The sequence below is a fragment of the Myripristis murdjan genome, chromosome 1 (genome assembly GCF_902150065.1).
Source record: "Myripristis murdjan chromosome 1, fMyrMur1.1, whole genome shotgun sequence".
NCBI classification, from domain to species: domain Eukaryota; kingdom Metazoa; phylum Chordata; class Actinopteri; order Holocentriformes; family Holocentridae; genus Myripristis; species Myripristis murdjan.
This window is the reverse complement of record NC_043980.1, coordinates 13,485,670-13,504,336: the sequence shown is the minus strand read 5'-3', so window position 1 is coordinate 13,504,336 and position 18,667 is coordinate 13,485,670. Positions and strand designations below refer to the sequence as shown.

General features: G+C 40.8%; 1 protein-coding gene across 1 annotated transcript in view; it reads right to left on the bottom strand.

Moving 5' to 3' along the window:
* ube2o (ubiquitin-conjugating enzyme E2O) overlaps window positions 1–18,667 on the bottom strand; it is a 47,045-nt gene that overhangs the window by 12,680 nt on the left and 15,698 nt on the right. Inside the window, exons 2-11 of the mRNA XM_030080464.1 lie at window positions 13,268–13,327; window positions 11,912–12,022; window positions 11,360–11,457; window positions 11,038–11,101; window positions 7,720–7,863; window positions 6,030–6,139; window positions 4,944–5,094; window positions 4,410–4,509; window positions 3,169–3,331; window positions 2,230–2,385 (exon numbers count right to left, since the gene is read on the bottom strand). Coding sequence (XP_029936324.1) covers window positions 2,230–2,385; window positions 3,169–3,331; window positions 4,410–4,509; window positions 4,944–5,094; window positions 6,030–6,139; window positions 7,720–7,863; window positions 11,038–11,101; window positions 11,360–11,457; window positions 11,912–12,022; window positions 13,268–13,327 — 1,157 coding nt within the window. The remainder of the gene's footprint in view (window positions 1–2,229; window positions 2,386–3,168; window positions 3,332–4,409; window positions 4,510–4,943; window positions 5,095–6,029; window positions 6,140–7,719; window positions 7,864–11,037; window positions 11,102–11,359; window positions 11,458–11,911; window positions 12,023–13,267; window positions 13,328–18,667) is intronic.

Here is an 18,667-nt window from a genome sequence, read left to right as displayed (position 1 = left end):
TATTGTTTTTCTCTCTCACCAAAGTTCTTTTATTTAAAGCTGCTTGTTCTTTAGCACAATGCAAAATCACAGTGAACTTTAAACACGGCTTGTGAATGACAATGTTAGGCCTAATAACAGACCTTTCCACAAGCGGCACACAAAGGCTTTCTCTTGCTACACCGCTCAACCTTTACAGAAGACTGGCAAAAGCCCCATTCAGCTGTTTGTACTGAATTATTGGTGTGTATATAAGCAACTTAAAAAAGAAAGCACAGTCAGTTTTTCATCCAAACTGTGATACAAATCAAACTGTGGCCCAAAAAGCAAGGTGCAACCAAAACAGCAGACTTTTTTTGTTTACTTCAGCAGTATAAATCTCACCTTACAGCTCTGATTAAGTGGCTGAGGAACAATATGACAGAGGTTGATAGAGTTTAAAGGATCAAAGCCAATGTAAGGCTGCACCTCTGCACCACATTATGTAACGTTTCCCCATGCGTTTACATACTCGTAGCCTCTGAATCAAAAAAATGTATGAATGAAAAATTGAGGCTGGACATCTTTGCTACTTCGTCGTAAATTCCCTTTTTAATGAAGATTTAGTGGCTGTTGTATCACATCCATGGATGGGGACAAAGCTGACTAATTTACACCCCTCCACAGATAAAGCGATTCTAATTGTTCCCTCTCGCACACACAGAGGTTCTTGTCTCTGCTTCGTGTCACAGTCACGTCCTCTTATCTAAAGGACCATTTGTCTTCACTCAGCCTTTACACCCATTTCCCTTCTTGGCATGCGGTGGCCTCATTCGCTCCATCCGTCTTCCCTCTCATTCCCTTTCCCATCAGTCCCTAATTCATCCTGTTGTCACTCAGCCTTGCCTCGGTGCAGGCTCTCTTGCCATCTCATTCGCTAAATCCCATTCCACTTCTTCTTTACTTTGCACTTGTAGGAGTCAGCTTTTAATCACAGGAGGTGGGAGACCCCATCACCACTGCACCTTCTACATGATGCATATCTTCCAAGCTCTGCGCACACTTGAGATTTTTTGTGGGTTTGTATCAGAAACTTTTTTATCTTGGCAGAAACTAAATGGCACCGAAGAAACTGCATTCGCAAGAAGAACCACGGGTCTACACATGTTGCCGTGTGTGTTTGCATGTTGTGAGGATGAGTGTGTAACAGTCTCGGGTTGAAGAAATGACACTAATAGCAGTCAGCGCTGAGAGGCTTTCTGTGTGGGTGCTGCGGAGCTTCAGCATGGCTGCCAGACAGACTGACACTGTATGATGAGTCCTTTCACAAGAAGAGAGAGAGTGAGAGACAAAGTGATGCCAACTATTTGCCAAGGAAGAGAAGCAACTGGCTCAAAAGTTGCTAAAATTCAGCCAATGACATCATACACTTGCATGCGTGCATATGAGTATTTGCTACAGTCCTGCCATCTATGTGAAGCTCTCTGTTACAAACACAAATCTGTACAGAGCCCTTCAAGTGCAGTGAAAATAAATTATATATGCAGAGGCCATGCATCAATATAGAGGTATTTTTCAGCATTTTCTGACTTAAACATGAATAAAAACTCATAACAGGAAGCTGGTTAAAGGAACACAACGCAAAACTACCAAAGGCCAGTTGGGGTGTTTACACTCAAATGACAAAAGTGACTTGGTCCAACAATGAGAACCACATAGACTCAACCATCAAATTATGTGCTTATTCTATGTTTTTGGCAGTGGAGTCTAAATGCTCTTCACCTCAATCAACCCTTTGACAATTTGGCAAAGTGCAAGTTTAATTGGAGTTTGCCATTTTCCTTCATTAAGACAATGTTTGGCAGTGCTTTAAAAAACACTTAAAAACTGTACTTGAACTGACATCCAGCTGATTATGAGACCATGACAGCACCACGGCACCAAAATTTCAAAGCAAACAAAGTGGAAACCGTTTACATTCTGTACTTGTCTGGTGGCTGATTCTCCCAAATGTTGCACTTGCCTTGTGTGCACAAATTAAAATGTGCTTATAATTTAATTAAAATGAAGGAAGGAATTGTGATGCATGCAGACAAATAAGCCAAAAAAGTGGCACATGCATGCACAGAATTACGAAATCATGGCCTTGATAAATATGTATTTTTATCCTCATTGCACTTCCAGAGCTCCGTTGCAAAACCACTTTTGGGCAATAAGAGTCCCAGCGTGGTCTGTAAAGTCGCTGACAAAGTGAAGACGGTATCAACACACCGGTCACCGGGCTTGAACTCGCGGGAGAACTTGGTCCTCTTCTTCTTGTGCTTCCTCTTCAGGTTGCGGATGGAGAGCGGGATGCTCTTCTTGCGATTGGTTCCCAGACCGCCGCTCTGAGAGGAAGCCGTGGAGCTGGCCGACGAGGTCAGGGAGCTAGGACCAGAGTTACACTCAGTTAATCGTTTACAGACAACATCTCACATAAACATACACGATCAGAGAAACTTTTGTGCCATTTTGTGTCAAGGCTAGCTCTGTGTACACATGTCAACAAAATGACAATTAACAAAGTATGATCAAAACAAACATTGGAATAGGTTTGTGATATATCATTCAAATTCATTATATATAGAGATGCTTATAGCAACAGCAACATTGTTTGTTTGTTTATTGTTTGTTTATTGTTGATCCCCATTAGTCACTGCCTCAGTAGTGACTATTCTTCCTGGGGTCAAATAAAAAATACAATACAATCAAAAGATTTACAAGCAAAACCTAATAAAAAACAAAATAAATTAAAAACATGTAACATATACAGTCACACATATATCAAAGGAAATGAAAACAACTATTATCCTAAATAACAAAGAATGATAAACAAACTATAACAGACATAAAATACATACAGAAGTAAACAAAAATAGAACATATATCCATATAACATCTCTTTTAGACTGGCAACTTGAACTGTGTTGATGAGTGTGAGATAATAATTTGGACTTCATACTGATGTAAGCAATGCTTTCCTGAATAACACATTAACAGCTCTGCACTGATTAGAAAGAAACTGATGGGTATTTCAATAAATAGATATATCATAAAATCTTGAAAAATGTTCAAAACAAAGCCAGATGGTTCACACTAGATATACATCAGATATACCTTCCAACCTAAGAACATCTCAAAAACAGCAAACCCACGCTGCTGCCAACAAACCTGGTGTCGTCTGTGTCCTCCGCTGCCTCGTCGTCGGCGTCCTGCTCTCCGGGCTCGGCCCAGCCGTCGGCGGGGTGGTGGGAGTCGTGGGGGTGTTGAACGTGCTCCACAGGACCGTTGTTGTTGGGATGGGAGGAGTCAGTCTGCTCCGACTTGTGTTCACCTGCTCAGACGGAAACAAAGGGGGGCGTAATAGTTTTTCGCAGCAAGGTAGAGAGCATGGATGGATAATCTTTTCTCACAGCAGTGTACTGAAATGGTGTGCAGCAGATGCATACGTAATCAGACGGTGAGCTTAAAAAAAAAAAGGAAAGGCCTCATTAATGTTTATCCAGTTATCAAATAAAAGCATATATTTGAGGCAAGCAGACTGAAGAAGAGGCTTTTGATTATAGTTTTTTGTTTTTCTCAATAGTGAATCAGTAAAATCAGTAAAAAAAAAAAAAAATCTTACTGTTTAGGGCTTTTACAGTGCTATGGCTTGGGAGCGATGCAAAGTCATTTTCGATACGACAAAAACATGCAGAGAAATCTAATATTTCTCATGTGGAGAAGCTGAAGTTTGCTGCACTTCAGCGCAATTTCCGTTTAGTCCCTTACACCTTTACTTAGCACCGACAATCTCCTGCATCACACAGAAACTTCATTCATCAATCATTTCACGACTCTGCTTTGCACAGATATAACAAGATCTGCTTCTTTTGGGAAGATAAAAGCGAAAACTGCGCACACTGACAAAGTGAGTGTGAGCGTGTGTCAGAGATGTGAGAGAGAGGAAGGGATCTTTTGTCATGTTTTTGATATTATGCTTAATGTTTCACATTTAACTTTCGTTTAACACCCATATTCAGCTGTGCTTGCACTCAGTTTTGTCTCTCAGCTTATTCAAAGAGCTCCACTTTGCTTGCCGATTCAGGAATTTTTTTATTTTGACTAAGGATAATTTGACCAAGACTAATGACCTGAAGTGCAGTAACCACAGTGGCAGCTTTCATACACACACACACACACACACACACACACACACACACACACACACACCAAATTAGCTAAAACAGATTTCAAGAAAGGTGAGCCCCCTCTCTTTTGCATGGTGTCTATTTTTGCGTTCAAACAGGAATGAAACTCTCACACACCATAATTGTGCTTAGTTCATGATATGGATATGCAAATAAGAGGGACAAGCACAGCATGACAGAGACAGAGTGTGTATGTGTGTGTGTGTGTGTGTGTGCACCTACCCTCTGGATTCTGTGTTTTCTCTGCAGAGTGTTGGCTGGCACCTTGCGTTTCAGCGTTCTCAGTCTTCTTCCCTGAATCCTTCTTGAACATTCTTTTCAACTGCAGGGGAGACACACACACACACACACACACACACACACACACACACACACACACACACACACACACACACACACACACACACACACACACACACACACACACACACACACACACACACACACACACACACACACACTGTTTGGTGATGATCAAAACTGACAGCCAAAAATGTTTAACAGGCACGGCACTCTGTGTAGCACCAAGAGGTAACCAACAACCATGGGTGGGTAATTCTTGGCACTGAAATCATTTAATTTCTTTTCTGTGTAAAACCGATGATGGTGCGAGCTGATCAGAAACAACATAAACCATGATCTATAACAGTTAACACAAAGAGAAAATAGCAGTTTCTCATACACAGCTGCACAGTCACGCACACACAGTCCATACACTTCCATGCAGAAAGACAACTATGAAAAATGAATACACACCTTCCTGGCCACGGGATCTTCAGGCAGGACAGGGGCACCCTCGGGTCCTTCACAGGTGATGCGCGTGGCATCGCCCTTTGCAGGGAAGACATAAAGAGCTCGTTCTCCCAGCTGCCTCTGGGTGTGGTCGTAGAAGCCCAGACGCCTTACCCTAAACCCAACCAGAAGATCCACAGCAGCATTACTCTGTGGCCAGCAGCACAGATTACCTTGTACTTTACACACTGACTCCTACAAGTGAATGCTTGAAAGTAATGGTAGCGCTTATTCTGATTAAAGTAAGAAAACTGAAATTTACATGAAAATAAATGTCTGTTTTGCTGCTCTCTACTGCTGATCAATGAAGCACAATGGTTCAGAAGGGCTCTAATCTGATACTCTAAACACTGGTGACTGTTTCTTCAGTTAAATCAGCTGACACACACAAAGTAGTGTATTTTACATGTCTAACAGCCACGGCAGTATTTTGTTTGGTATAAACAAGATGAGAATTTGGTGGTTAATATGAGCAGCAAAAGAGCGACACCTCCAGAAACTTTAATCAACAGAAAATCCAAGGAAAAAGACATCAAGCACTGTTGGATTAACAAGTGATCTCTGTGATATTCAGTGTAAAATCATCACATCAATTGTCACTTAGCACCCAAGATCAGACATACCAAAATCTTTTAATGCATTTTATTTATCCAATAATTACCATAATTCAGTAATTCAGATTTGAGAAAACTGCATAATTGAAACACCAAACATGTCACTCGCCACAAATAGTGCAGTCCTCCTGTGGGCCGATAATAACAAAGGCATCACCTTCTTTTGACCTGTAATTACAGCGCACCTCTGGGGTCAATCAATATAATTGTCAATGTGCCAGAGAGCAATGGCGAGATGCATCATTCCGCCGAGCTTCGTCAAAATCTGATCAGCAGTATCGCGTGACACACGTACCAACAAGTGAGTAACGTAGCACGGCACTTCAGTTCAGAAAACAAACAAAGCATCTGAGATTTCATCGTGTGGGACAAACAGAACAGCAACATAAAACCTAAGAGGACGTATAAGTGCATATGGACGGACAGACGGACCGACCTGCAGAGGTTTTCCTGTGTGATGGTGGAGGGAGGGGGGTAGACGCTGTCAGAGCCCTTGGGGGAATAGCTTTTAGTGATCCATGTCACCTTCAGCTCCACCACCTTGACCTGAGGAAAGAAGCATAACAGCAGGCAGGCCATTTAAATTCAATTAAAAGATAAGAAACTGTAACAGTTAATTATAGCTGCAAGAGGCAATTCATGGAGTCCAAGCACAATAGGCAGTCTTAGACTTCCTATGACCTTTAGAAGTAGGGGAATATATGGACAATGGGCAATATATTGATACTATATCGATACTGTGACATGAGACTATATTACGTCTGGGATTTTAGACGTCGTCATATTGTGACACAGCCTGTGTGTTCATGCTCACGTCTGGTTTTAAAGGCTTCATAACAGTTAAGGAATGCAATTTTCTGAATTTCTTAGCCTCTACCTGTTTGGTCATCATATTCACTTAAGATTGTTTATCAGAAATCTCTTGTGTAAACATTTTGTGAAAGCAACCTCACAATGCCAATAGAGGTATCCAGTCACAAATATCAGGATTTTTGATTTTGTCCACATCGCCAAGCCCTACTTAGAAGAATCTGAAAACATGCCACATACATACATTACCACGTTGTTGGCAGGTTTGACTTCGCCAACTGCCAAGTTTTGGAGATTTAGATGTTAATTGATTTGGCATAGTTTCAAAAGTTAGAGTGACAGACTTCTGAAAAAAAGGTTGCAGTAAAGTTTTCTTACACCACACACACACACACACACACATACACACACACACACACACACAGAGAGAGAGAGGATGTGCTGAAAAAAAATCAGCTCTCTAGAATCTGCAGTGTCATTTTAATGATATTTTCAAATTTGCAGTGTGAAATCTTTGGAAAACAAGATTTTTTGTAATAAGCCACATACTTGAATCAATCATAACCAAATTTTATGCATCAAAAATCAATCTGAATAAATCGCTAATAAACATTTGACATGTATCAGTGATTGCCATTTATCTGACAAAAAAAGGGTTCAAGATGACTGCGCACTAACAAGAGTGATTTATGGACTACACAGCTGTCTAGTTAGGACACAAGCCAGAGGCGATTCGGCTCCAGATAGGAGTCGATGTCTGATGGCGAACACAAAACAGAAAGAGACCACAGGCCATGCCACTGTTTGTGTGTGCAACAGATGGAAGCATAAAGGACACCAAAAAACAATGTAATGACTCAGCCTTTATGTATTTTTATTTCGAGACCTGCTGAAAAGATTTAACCAATGCAAATTCATGAGTCACCATGAGTCAAGTGATGCCAACATCATCCCTTCATAATGGTGATAACTATTCTACTACTTCAGCAAAACAAGTATTGCTTTGTCCCACCTAGAAACGGATAAACTACCCAAAATGCAAAGCCAGGTGCTATGGTGCAATAACAACTGCACAAAATTCAATTGCCAGTCACCATTATCATAAATCTTCTACTTCATATGCACTGGAAGTGATTATAAAACCATGCAACGACTTGACATCCTAAAATGTGTTGCCTTCTCACAAACTATTCCAAGTCCTCAAATGAATTTAACAAACTGTTAACTGGAGGGGATGAAAATGGCTCTTTGAATCTAAAATGACTGCAGGTGGGAGCTGTGACGATGAGTGAAAAAAGAAAAGACGGTCATCTTACCTCTTCGACCACCACTCTGAACTTGCACTTTTTGCTGAGGACAGGTTTGACCCCTGACAGCCACTGGACATTAGAGAAGACTTTGGCTGGACCAATCAGGACCTGGCCGGGGTAGAAACCGTACGCCTCGTCGAAGAACAGACCCTGAAAACGAAAACAAAACAGTGAAAAAACATTTTGCACAATCAAGCAGATGAAGCTTCAAAGACATGAGAGCCTACGAGTGGATGATTCACTCATTCATCTGTGAGAACCACCACATTAATACAAAATATTCAGCATGTTCATGATAGAACGGTGCCTATGTGAATTACAACGCAGAAGACTGACTTTCCATTTTGAACTGCCTTAACTGGACTGTTCCTGTGCACTAGAACATAATCTGTGCACATTTTCATAAATACATGATCTGTGTGATCAAGAGGAAAGAGCACCAGAGATGAAAAATTAACATTTCAGAGGGAAATACTGCATTTCTTACTGCACTACCTTTATCTGTCAGTTGCATTTACTACTTTGTTAACATATGATAAGCTTGTAAATTATGATGCACTGTCAGAGTTTACAACAATATTTAAGCTACTACTTGTTTCTGCTCTGAATGAAATATTGTCATTGTACCGTGTAATGCCTTGAGGACCAACCAAAAAGCTAACAAATTTTTTCAGTTGAATACAAATGTACATAATTATAATACAAGACGTGCTAAATGTTTACATCGTCCAATATTCTGCACTGGATTATGTCAGTTCTCTATTAGATATAAAGGAGCACAGCTGTGGAACAGTCACATCCAAGTTGCACTCCAATCTACCTCTCTAAGAAACTATAAATGTCAAATTAAGGACATGTCTGATGAACCAAACATTAACTTAGTGTTTTGGTAGTTGGGGGTTAGGTGTTTTTGTTTCATATTTTGCTTCCACACACTCGTATTCACACTCATGCATAAACATGTACACTCACACACATACTCACAGAGTTCCATACACTCTTTTTACACACTTTTACAAACATTTACTGCATTGATCTAATGTATATTAGCACTGATTTAATGTATATTTGCATGGATCTGATGTATATTTGCTCTTTTTTGTTGGTTTGTTAACATTTTTTGACAACATTTTTTTTGGTAATCAAATTTTGAGGTGGGATTCTCCTATAAGCCCCTAGGAGTTTTCTGTATCTCACCTGCACAGTCTATTGCTATTTCATTTTTGTTCTGATGTTTTGCTTTTATTGTGCAAATAAATAAATAAATAAAACAAATACTTATATAAACAACATGAGTCCCAAGTCTCCATTTTTCCTTTCCTTTTTTGACTTTGAACTACCCAGCAGCATATGGAGTGGTCAGGCCTAGTGCCACCTGGACCACCTACATTACTGAAACACTTCTGACACATTAACGCATCAATAATTCAACACTCTGAAAGTAACTAGTAACCATTCTTCAGGATCAGTTCCTTTTTTTAAACTTTCAATACATGAATTGCAGAGTACGCAGGGTGCACTATTTTTTGTCCAGTTTCTAACTTGTACTCTGCACAAGGGCTCCAGCATTTGGAGGCAAACTACACCATCCACCCCAATATCCTAGTACAAGACCATGTAGGGAGAAAGGTACAAACAGAGCCATTCCAATAACCAAAGTGTGAAACTACAGCCTAAATGCAATAACAAACACAAAATTTTGAATATTTTGAGTAAAGGAATGAATACTTTTAAGGGATGATTCTGGTATTTTTCAACCTGGGCTCTATTTTTCCATCTTTTGGGGTAAAAATGACTGATAGGAACAACATATTTGGAAACGGGCCAGTATTGAGAGAGAACGCTTCAGCCAGCAGCCCCAAAACAGTCGGCAATATAATCAAACAGGACATTTGCCCCTATCAAATTACGTCCACTAAAAGTACATGGCCACTGACAGGTTTAGATTGTTATTATAAGTGTTTGACAGCATTATGGAGAGGATCCCTGCAGAGACACGTGTGTTTACCATCTTAACAGACGTCTAGTTCAAGGAGAAGACCTGCTCTGAAATCGTGTGTGAGGTGAGTTGTTGAAGGAAGACAGCAGTGGAAACAAGTTTGAGAGGAGTGTCAGGAAGAGTTTGTTGTTTTGCAGTACAGAAAGTGTAGCTTAGTGTTATCCAAAAGATTAAAAAAAAAAAAAAATGGTTTGTGTTCATGCGATTCAGAATTGCGGCAACAAAATGACATTCCACACTTCGCATAGCTTTCCTAGACTAGCTTTGTTGGATAGGAACAAGCTGAAGTTGTGGCTGTCTGTTACAACTGCCAGCCAAAGAGGAGAAGAAATCAAAAGCAAAGCACTTTTTCCTAAAGAAAAATGCTGTTCCAAGAGTAGAGAGACCTGCTGCCGACAGAGTGGAGGCAATCTCATCAGTTAGAGTTATTGTGTTGCCCTGGCATCAGCAAACATGAAAGCATGGCGGGACAAGAGCAAAAACAATCGCTAGTAGTATGGACGCTCTTACATCAGAGACCGGGAGTATAGTGTAAAGAAAAATGTTTCTCTCTGTAAGTATCCTTTCCATAATGTTGTCAGACCTGTATAATAACAATCTGAGTCTGTCAGACACCAAAGACGCACTTTTAGTGGACATAATTTGACAGGTGAGCTTTCCCCATGTGATTACACTGCAGCTCATTTTCCACGACTGAATAGCAGAAAACGACACAATAGATAAAATGACAGAGTTTGAGAACCATAATATTAAAATGCAATAATCTATTACAAACATCAAAGCCATTTAGAAGTAGCCAAATTTACATTACACTCAGTCTGCACAACAGAGCGTGGATCAGGCCGCATATTTTTGTCCAAACCCGACCCGAGATGGGTCGGGTTTGGAACGCAACAGGCATTCTTTTTTTTTTTTTTTGCGTCCAAACCTGACCTGAGCTGGAGATTTTGTTTGTCCTCCATCACTAGGTTATATTTACCATATATCCAACCCAAACCCCAACATAATTTCTAATTTTCTGTTCGAATCCGGCACAACCAGTTGGGCTCTGATAGGCTTGGGGTCAGGTGTCCACACTCGACTGTACAACTAAATGCAGCCCTTCCCTACCACAACTGGAAGCACAAAAATCTATTTACAGTGCGAGTAACCCTTTATCAGGGTCAATTTCATTTCAACACCATTTCAATTTCTGCTGCAGCATTGGCCTTTTGGAAATTGCACTGACCCCGGAACAACAGCTGTAGTGTTTAGCCTGCAGTGTCAGTGAGCGCCACGAGAGCTAATGTACCTGAGGTGACAGATAAGAGGTTGTGGCTACGTACCGAATCACTGACATGTGGACAGACGTCGTAAAGCTTGGCACCGTCCTCCACACTCATGGAGCACCTGGAGGGGGACGATGAAAGGGAAGACTGGTTGACATTTACTGGCTCTGCCACTGACGGATGTGTGTGAGCTCCAAAAGCCTTCCACGCCCCCCACATCATACATACATTAATATAAGCACACATGGACAGACACAACACACACACACACACAAACACAACACTGGCTGAGGCACACAGGCATTTTTGCATATTTGACATGCTGGCACACACTCAGACGCAACACACGCGCATACACACACATGCACACACACATTACCTGGCTCCGTTGGAGAGCTTGAGGATGATGTGATTTGTCAGGTCATACACTTTCCCCAGCCAGAAGTCATAGGCGATGTAGTCGCCATACATGAAAGACTGAGGAACACATCATGACAGCAGGATGAGCTTCAGCACAACCACAACTCCCAGTATTACCATTTAAATAGACTACTATCATCACTACACAGTAGATGATCTTAAGGCAAAGAAATCATACAATGTTTTTATTTTTGTATGTAAAGGGAGAATATAAATGAATAAATGAGCCTTTACAGAAGCATTTTGACACAAAAACAGGTTCTCACTGCAGAATACCATGCTAAAACTATAGCACTCATGCTTCTAAAGAACATATTTGGTTTAAAAAAAAAAAAAAAAAAAAACAGCACCTGGCAAATGGTCCACATTGAATAAAATTAATTAAGTTATTCATTCTTTAAGAGAGGAGGTAGGAAACACTATGTTATGCTAACCGGCATGGCGGTATGGAGGAATGCTGGCACTTCTGTAGATTAGAGGTTGTAAAATATAATGTTAAATTCTCTCTTACCCAGATGTGCTGCAGGTCTTTGCTGTTCACTGGGTATAGCACACAGTTTGTCCCCACTAGTTTCACTGCACACTCTATATCAATGTTGGTCACAATACCACACTGGTTGTCCTGGAACACAACAACAACAGCAATATAAGCCTCATCATATCATCATCAGTGGCAGCACAGCAAAACCAATATTTACAGTTCATGCTATTGTGACAGAACTCGTGTCCATCTGATATACTGGCCTATCACAGATACATCAGTATCAGCACATGTTGACCAATGTGCGCAAACATAAAAACATTTGTAGTGGGCTTAATTTTTAAGCTAGAGTGAAGACACTGGTATCATCTGGAACTAGACAACCGTAGAAATCCACTGGGACCAGACAAGAAAAATGGGTTCTCTTGGCACCCACAGGTCTCCTCTACGCAGACATGCCCGCTTTATGCTAATCCCATGCTGTTTGGGGCAAAAAACATGCAGGTTTTTGCATGCAGTGCAATGTGTTACTTATTTTCACCTCTTCTAAAACGGTGTATTTGTGCATACTGGGGCCTAAACAGTCTTTGAGTTGCACATACTGGCTTTGACTGGAAAGCTGAGACTCTTGTGGATTCAAGTGAGTCCATTTTTTAAAATGTATTCTTTATTTAAATGGCCATTGACTGATATTGAACAGTAATGATATTTATTTAGCTATTCATTTATTCTTTATTTTCTACGTATTCATTTCTAGAATTGATTGACAATGTATAATAACGTTGAATATTGAATATTCTTTAATAATTATTATTCTATTATTCTAATTAATTATTATTATAATTATTATTATTCTTTAATAGTTATTTGTTCAAAAAAGCAACATCTGTATCAGTCTCAAAAATCCCATATTGGTCAGGTACTAGACAAAATCACATTTTCTTTGTTTATCAATGGAAACTCTATTTAAGTTTTGTTTCTTAAGACTTTAACTTTGGTTAAAGTCTTAACTGGTATCCTGGTATGTGAGCTGGACTATACAAGTTGTGTATTTCCACCCAAAAAAAAAAAAAAAATCTAATCTCTATTGTGACATTTATATTCAGATTGCATTCGGGACTTTTTGTACCGCAAATCAAAGCTTCAAGCACACCGAGTCTCATTTAACGCCTTTGTAAGTGTCAACCTGTAATGATATTCCAGTCATGTCTGGTGCAGCAAATGGAAAAGAGTGATGAACAGTGACATGACTGAGAAAGAGAGGGGAAAAACAACCAAGAAAGGGAAAAAAAGTGAGAATGAGCTGGATAAAATGAGACAGGGACAAAAAAAAAAAAAAAAAGAGTGGCACAGACAAAAAAGAAAGAGACTGAGGACTCCACTTACATTGGAATTCATCCGTCGCACGATGTCTCTAATGACAATAGATCGATCTTCAAGTTTCAGCTGCAGAGGAAAGAAAAAACAAGTTCAGAAAATGGCGTCTGACGTACATCTGACCTCATTTTAAGAAATTTAAGACCTATAGAATCTATCTTGTCAATGGTTTTGTTTGATCACACAACACTTGATTATTATGATTATTAATGTTTACTGCAGAGAGAAACAGAAAAAAAACTTGACATTATGATCATGACCGTTGGACAAGAACTTATGAGTTAACTATCCAAGAAGGCAGGGCGCATATTACATCGGCACACCGACCTTGCCAACACCACTAATACAATCTGCGATGTCCTTGTACTGTCTTCTGTCACAACTATAAAGACCGAGATGTGCACAGTCAGCGGAGCCATAATGGTCATCGATAGCAGATCAAATGGACAAGATATTAAGACAATTTGCCCTCTACACACAGGCACACATTTCAATGAGCTGAGTCTGCATGAGCCTCAAGTCTGACAATCCCTCACTGCGAGGGCAGGCAGCAAAACACGGCACTGACGGTGGTGAGTCAACACATATTCACTGTCAAGTTACTGTCAAAACCTTCAAAATTACTCCAAGGTGCGAAGAAACATAAAAAATAAAGGTAACTGGTCATTCTGGACGAGTCGACGGATGGATAGACAGATGGTATTAGGGAAAAAAACATGGTGTACAACCACAGGACAGACAGGAGAGATGAAGAAATAGGGCTGGGTAATATATTGGTATGATATTATGAAGTTAGGCTAAATATTGTGTGTGAGTTTTAGAGCCTACATTATAATAAAGGGACACAATTTTCCGAACTGTTCTATCACCTGCTTGGCCATCCACATCACTAATGATTGTTATCAGTAATGTTTTGTGTGTAAATTATTATATTTTATAATAGCAGCTATAGTTCACTCTAACAGTGTACAATATTGATATTGATGTATTCTGTTACAGATATTGAGATATTTGATTTTGTCCATGTGGCCCAGCCCTATGAAGAAGCATAAAACTTGCATTGACTAGTATCTTGGTAATGATTTGGAGAACTCCAGCCCCACAGGGTATTACATCAATAATAAATGAGAGAGCAAAGTCTGGGAGCCACTGGGCTGTAATAAGTCAAAGCCGTGTTCCCAGGAGTGGAGTGGGAAACCTTATTCCTCTGGGCGAAATTCTAATGTGCCATACCAGGCGGATCAACATTTCTCGAGTCAAAATTAACTAACTAGTTAATGAATTGGTACCCTCCTGATTTGTAATCCCAAGGCTAATAATTAAACTTTGACTATGCCATATGGAAGCCTCATAAGATCTCAGGAACTGTGCTAGACAAGCATAATCTTGAGTCAGTAGCACCCAAGATAACCAATTATCCCACCAATCAAGGAACTTCTGCTTATCCTCATCTGTACTGTCTCCAAAGGCGAGAGGCAAGATGTTGGACATCTATCAGGAAGGTGCTCACATTACTCTACATCTTAGAGAAGATGAAAACAAAGAGATCGACGAGAAAATGTTTCACCACAGTACTACTCCTCAAACACCGGGATGGGTGCCAAAATGAGCCGTATGCCTTGAGTGACATGTTTTCATCTCCCTGCTCCAGGGTTTCTCCTCTGCAAAACCACTTCAACATTTCATAAAACCCTCTGCACTATTCAGCACTGACCATCATCCAACAGTTGTACCAACAATCGCCGTTTACTATTCAGTACGAGCGGCCATCGCTTTGCATTCCACACACTGTCTCTGCAGCTATTCCCCCTTCATTATCTACAGAATTGATTGACAAGATAAACATGAGCGATCATCACACCAGGGGATTAACAGGCCAACGTAGTCCTCAATAGTATGAAGATCGCAGTCATTAAAGATGACTATTAAATGCGATCCCTGATCCGATCTTCTTGTGCTACATTCAACTATCCGTCCCAACAGTTCACAACTAATATATTCTTCGACAAAGTATTTGATGAGGTTATGATGTAATATATGCATAACAGAAAAATGAAAGAGATAAGAAAAAAATGTCAGGGATTAATGATCAGCGAACTCCGGTGGGTGGAGGTCCGACAGAAGATGAGGTTATCTTTGTCTCCACGTAGTAGGCAGTTTGATTAATTCACGGGCTGCACTTGCACCAAGGTGTGTCATGGTTAATGTCACTTTCTGTTAACAAAAGAAATCTCCAGATTATATTTGCTTGAGTAACACAGCGGTCGGGGTGCATTCTCTGGTCGCCATATGAGGTAACTGTAGCCTTCAGCCAGGAGCAGATGTTGTCTGGTGGTGCCCGACCTTCGCCGAGTGTTTCGGCCCTTAACCATGACACTCTCCAGTTGATGGGCCGGCAGGGGTGACCCAAATCACTGCCCGTCTTCTCCTGGCTTCCAGCTTCCCTCCTCTTGCCTGCCCCATATCCAGCAAGAAGCTCATATTGCCTCCTCTCCCATCTTATGAGATGCCTGTTTTCTTGCTCCTTTCATCCAGACTCAGAGCTGACAACAACTGCCATGTTGATTTGGCTGGAAAACCTCTGCAGCCAGTCTCCACAGAGAACGACCGTGCCTGCCATCTTTTGTCCTTGCACTCCTAAACTCAGGGCAGGTACTTCAATTATTATTAATGTCTTTGCACAGGATGAGCAGCCATACTTTGTGGCAGAAAAAAAAAAGTGCCTCAGATGGCACTCCTCTAATATAAAACAAAATATGTGAAATCCTGAAATCCTTGAAAGATGTGGCTGACAGTAGTTTTCACAACAGCCATTTGGAGTTCAAAAATGTGCAGCATGCCATTACTGAGTTTGAACGTGCACTGCAATGCCTCAAGCTTTCCTTTTCAGTTGTACAGTGCTGAAAAATAACCACTTGAATCAATTACATGAATGTAAAACCGGTGCTTGGTATTGGCAGATACTACAATATTTAATAACTTGGATCAGGATCAGAGGCCAAAAACTGGAACGGAACATCTCTAATATAAATAATATGGTATATTTCTGAAATTGCGTATTGGCTATCTACATTACAAGCTGCTCTACTGGCAGTGAATATACAGCAAAGTGGCAACCACCTGCCTGCCAGGGTCCGCCGCCGTTAAGTTTGGGCAGAGACAGATGGAAGTGCAGGAGGAGAAAAGTAATTAGGAGCAAGAGAGTGAGGAAATGAGAGGTGAAAATGTGAGAAGGCTTGCTGCATGTCAGGTAATGACTGGGAGGGAAGGCCTTCCATGAGATTTAACCTAATTGGAGAAGCCAGGAAGATAAAGCAGTCTTAAAGAAGAGCTTGCAGGATGGCGGGATGATAAAACCTCACCAGCCGGGGTGATGAAGCAGTCCAACAGTCAGCAACTCACAGAGCTCAGAGCAAGAAGGAGCTTTCAGTTTTAGCTGGTACAGCTGTCACCACAGATATAGTGTGTCACAGTGCTGTTACTTCTCCTTGTGAATTTTGGAAAACGCTATGCTAATGATGACAATCCATCAAATTAAATGCATTTCCCATTTTCTCACCCCAGTATCCATCAAATCCCAAATCCTTAACTCGCGCTTAATCCGAACCTGCAAAATGGCTCCTATTCAAAGTGTGAATTGGTAATATGTTGACGCTTTTTGTCTGTGTGAAGACATCCAAATGCACTCACTAGCAGCCTCATACACACTCACACACACACACACACACACACACACACACACACACACACACACACACAGGTCCTGGCAGTACTCCTGTTTTGTCTGGTGCTGTAACCCTACTCCGCTGAATTCTGTTGGTGGCTGGAGGGGGTTCGATCGATGGGTCGCCATGTTCCCTTGTTATCTTTTAAACAGCGGCCTGTCTGATCCTCATGTCTCCACTGCTGGGAAAGCTGGGGGTGGGAGGGGATACACACTCATAGGCCAAAAAAACAAGCACACACACACACACACAGTCTCACTCCTAATACGTACCCCTTTGTGCAAAGGAAACGTATATAACATTTTTTGGCCGCACGTGCACACACAGCTTCATAAATATTCCGTCAGTGGATCGTGCTGCAGTGCGCTACTGTAGTGGCCAATTTTCTTCACCGGTTCAGTATCTCCTTGCTTAAATCAATACCACTTTACTTCACTGTAAGGCAGAGCACATACTGCATTTCAACGCCTTAAGTCACAACTCTCGCCTAAGCAAGAATATACGACAACAGAAGCTTTGCTCTTAATATGAACTATGACAAGCATGTGATTTGCTGGTTCATTATTGTGAATTGACCAGCTGGCAGTGCGAATAAGCTGCTGTACTTCTTAAAGGGCCTGCTGGGTTAATTTAAAAAAAAAAAAAAAATAGTACAAACTGTGAATTAAAACGGCTGGACGACTAGCAGCTACATCATGTCAATCATTCTCTGTTGCTGAATTCTGCAAGAGAGCAACACATTCCTGCAGGAGGAGTGTTTTCTCTCCAGGAATAGATACTGATAAAAGTGACATTAATGACAAGCAATACATCATTTTTGAGGCTTTATTGCTATTGTTGTGGGGAGGTGTTTCCCTGGAACAACACTACTGTCATCCTCTGTCTGAACAAGCAACACAACTACATGCATATCTCTCTGGAGAACATTTAGCCGCAAGGACTAACACATTTGTGCAGCAGTTTACATGCATATGAATTAGGATACTTAAAATGTATATGCACAGGCAGGGCTAGGCACATTTGTGTTTGCATTTTTTGCATTGTTTGTATTTTATTATCAAACAGTTAATGTTATGAAGCAGTGTTTCCCCTTGGTTGACTGCTTTGGGTGGAGGGGTATGATAACCCAATTACTTAACTAATTAATTAGGCTAATTATAGAATATTTGGACCTGAACAAACAGACAGTTAAAGAGGTCAGATTTTACAAGGTGGGTTTTAAACACAGATATTTTGGCCTGAATTTCAGATCTTTGCTTTTAGACGGGTTACATCAATCAACTACTTCTGTTCAACTTGAGTGACGTTATCTTCACTTCACCTGTCTCTCCTCTGCTCCGCTCCGTGTGGAGGGGCTGAGCCCCGCCCTCGGCAAAACACACAGAGCAGAGGAGAGAAACTAGTGTGACCATAAATGACAGCAAAACGATGTAGGGACTCTAACACTGAGCTGAAATGAAACAAGTGCACATAAATTAGATAAATAACATACATAAAATATTTTGTTTCTTTCACAGAGGCAGGGGCAATGGTAGGGGAAACACTGAAGGTACTTTTCTCACATTACAGGACAATACTGCACAACGTGGTGACCTCCCATTCGATAAAGCCCTCCTCTTGTCACAATGGATCTCGTCTTAAGTAGCACAATTTCATACAATTAATATCCCAGTAGAGTCCGTGT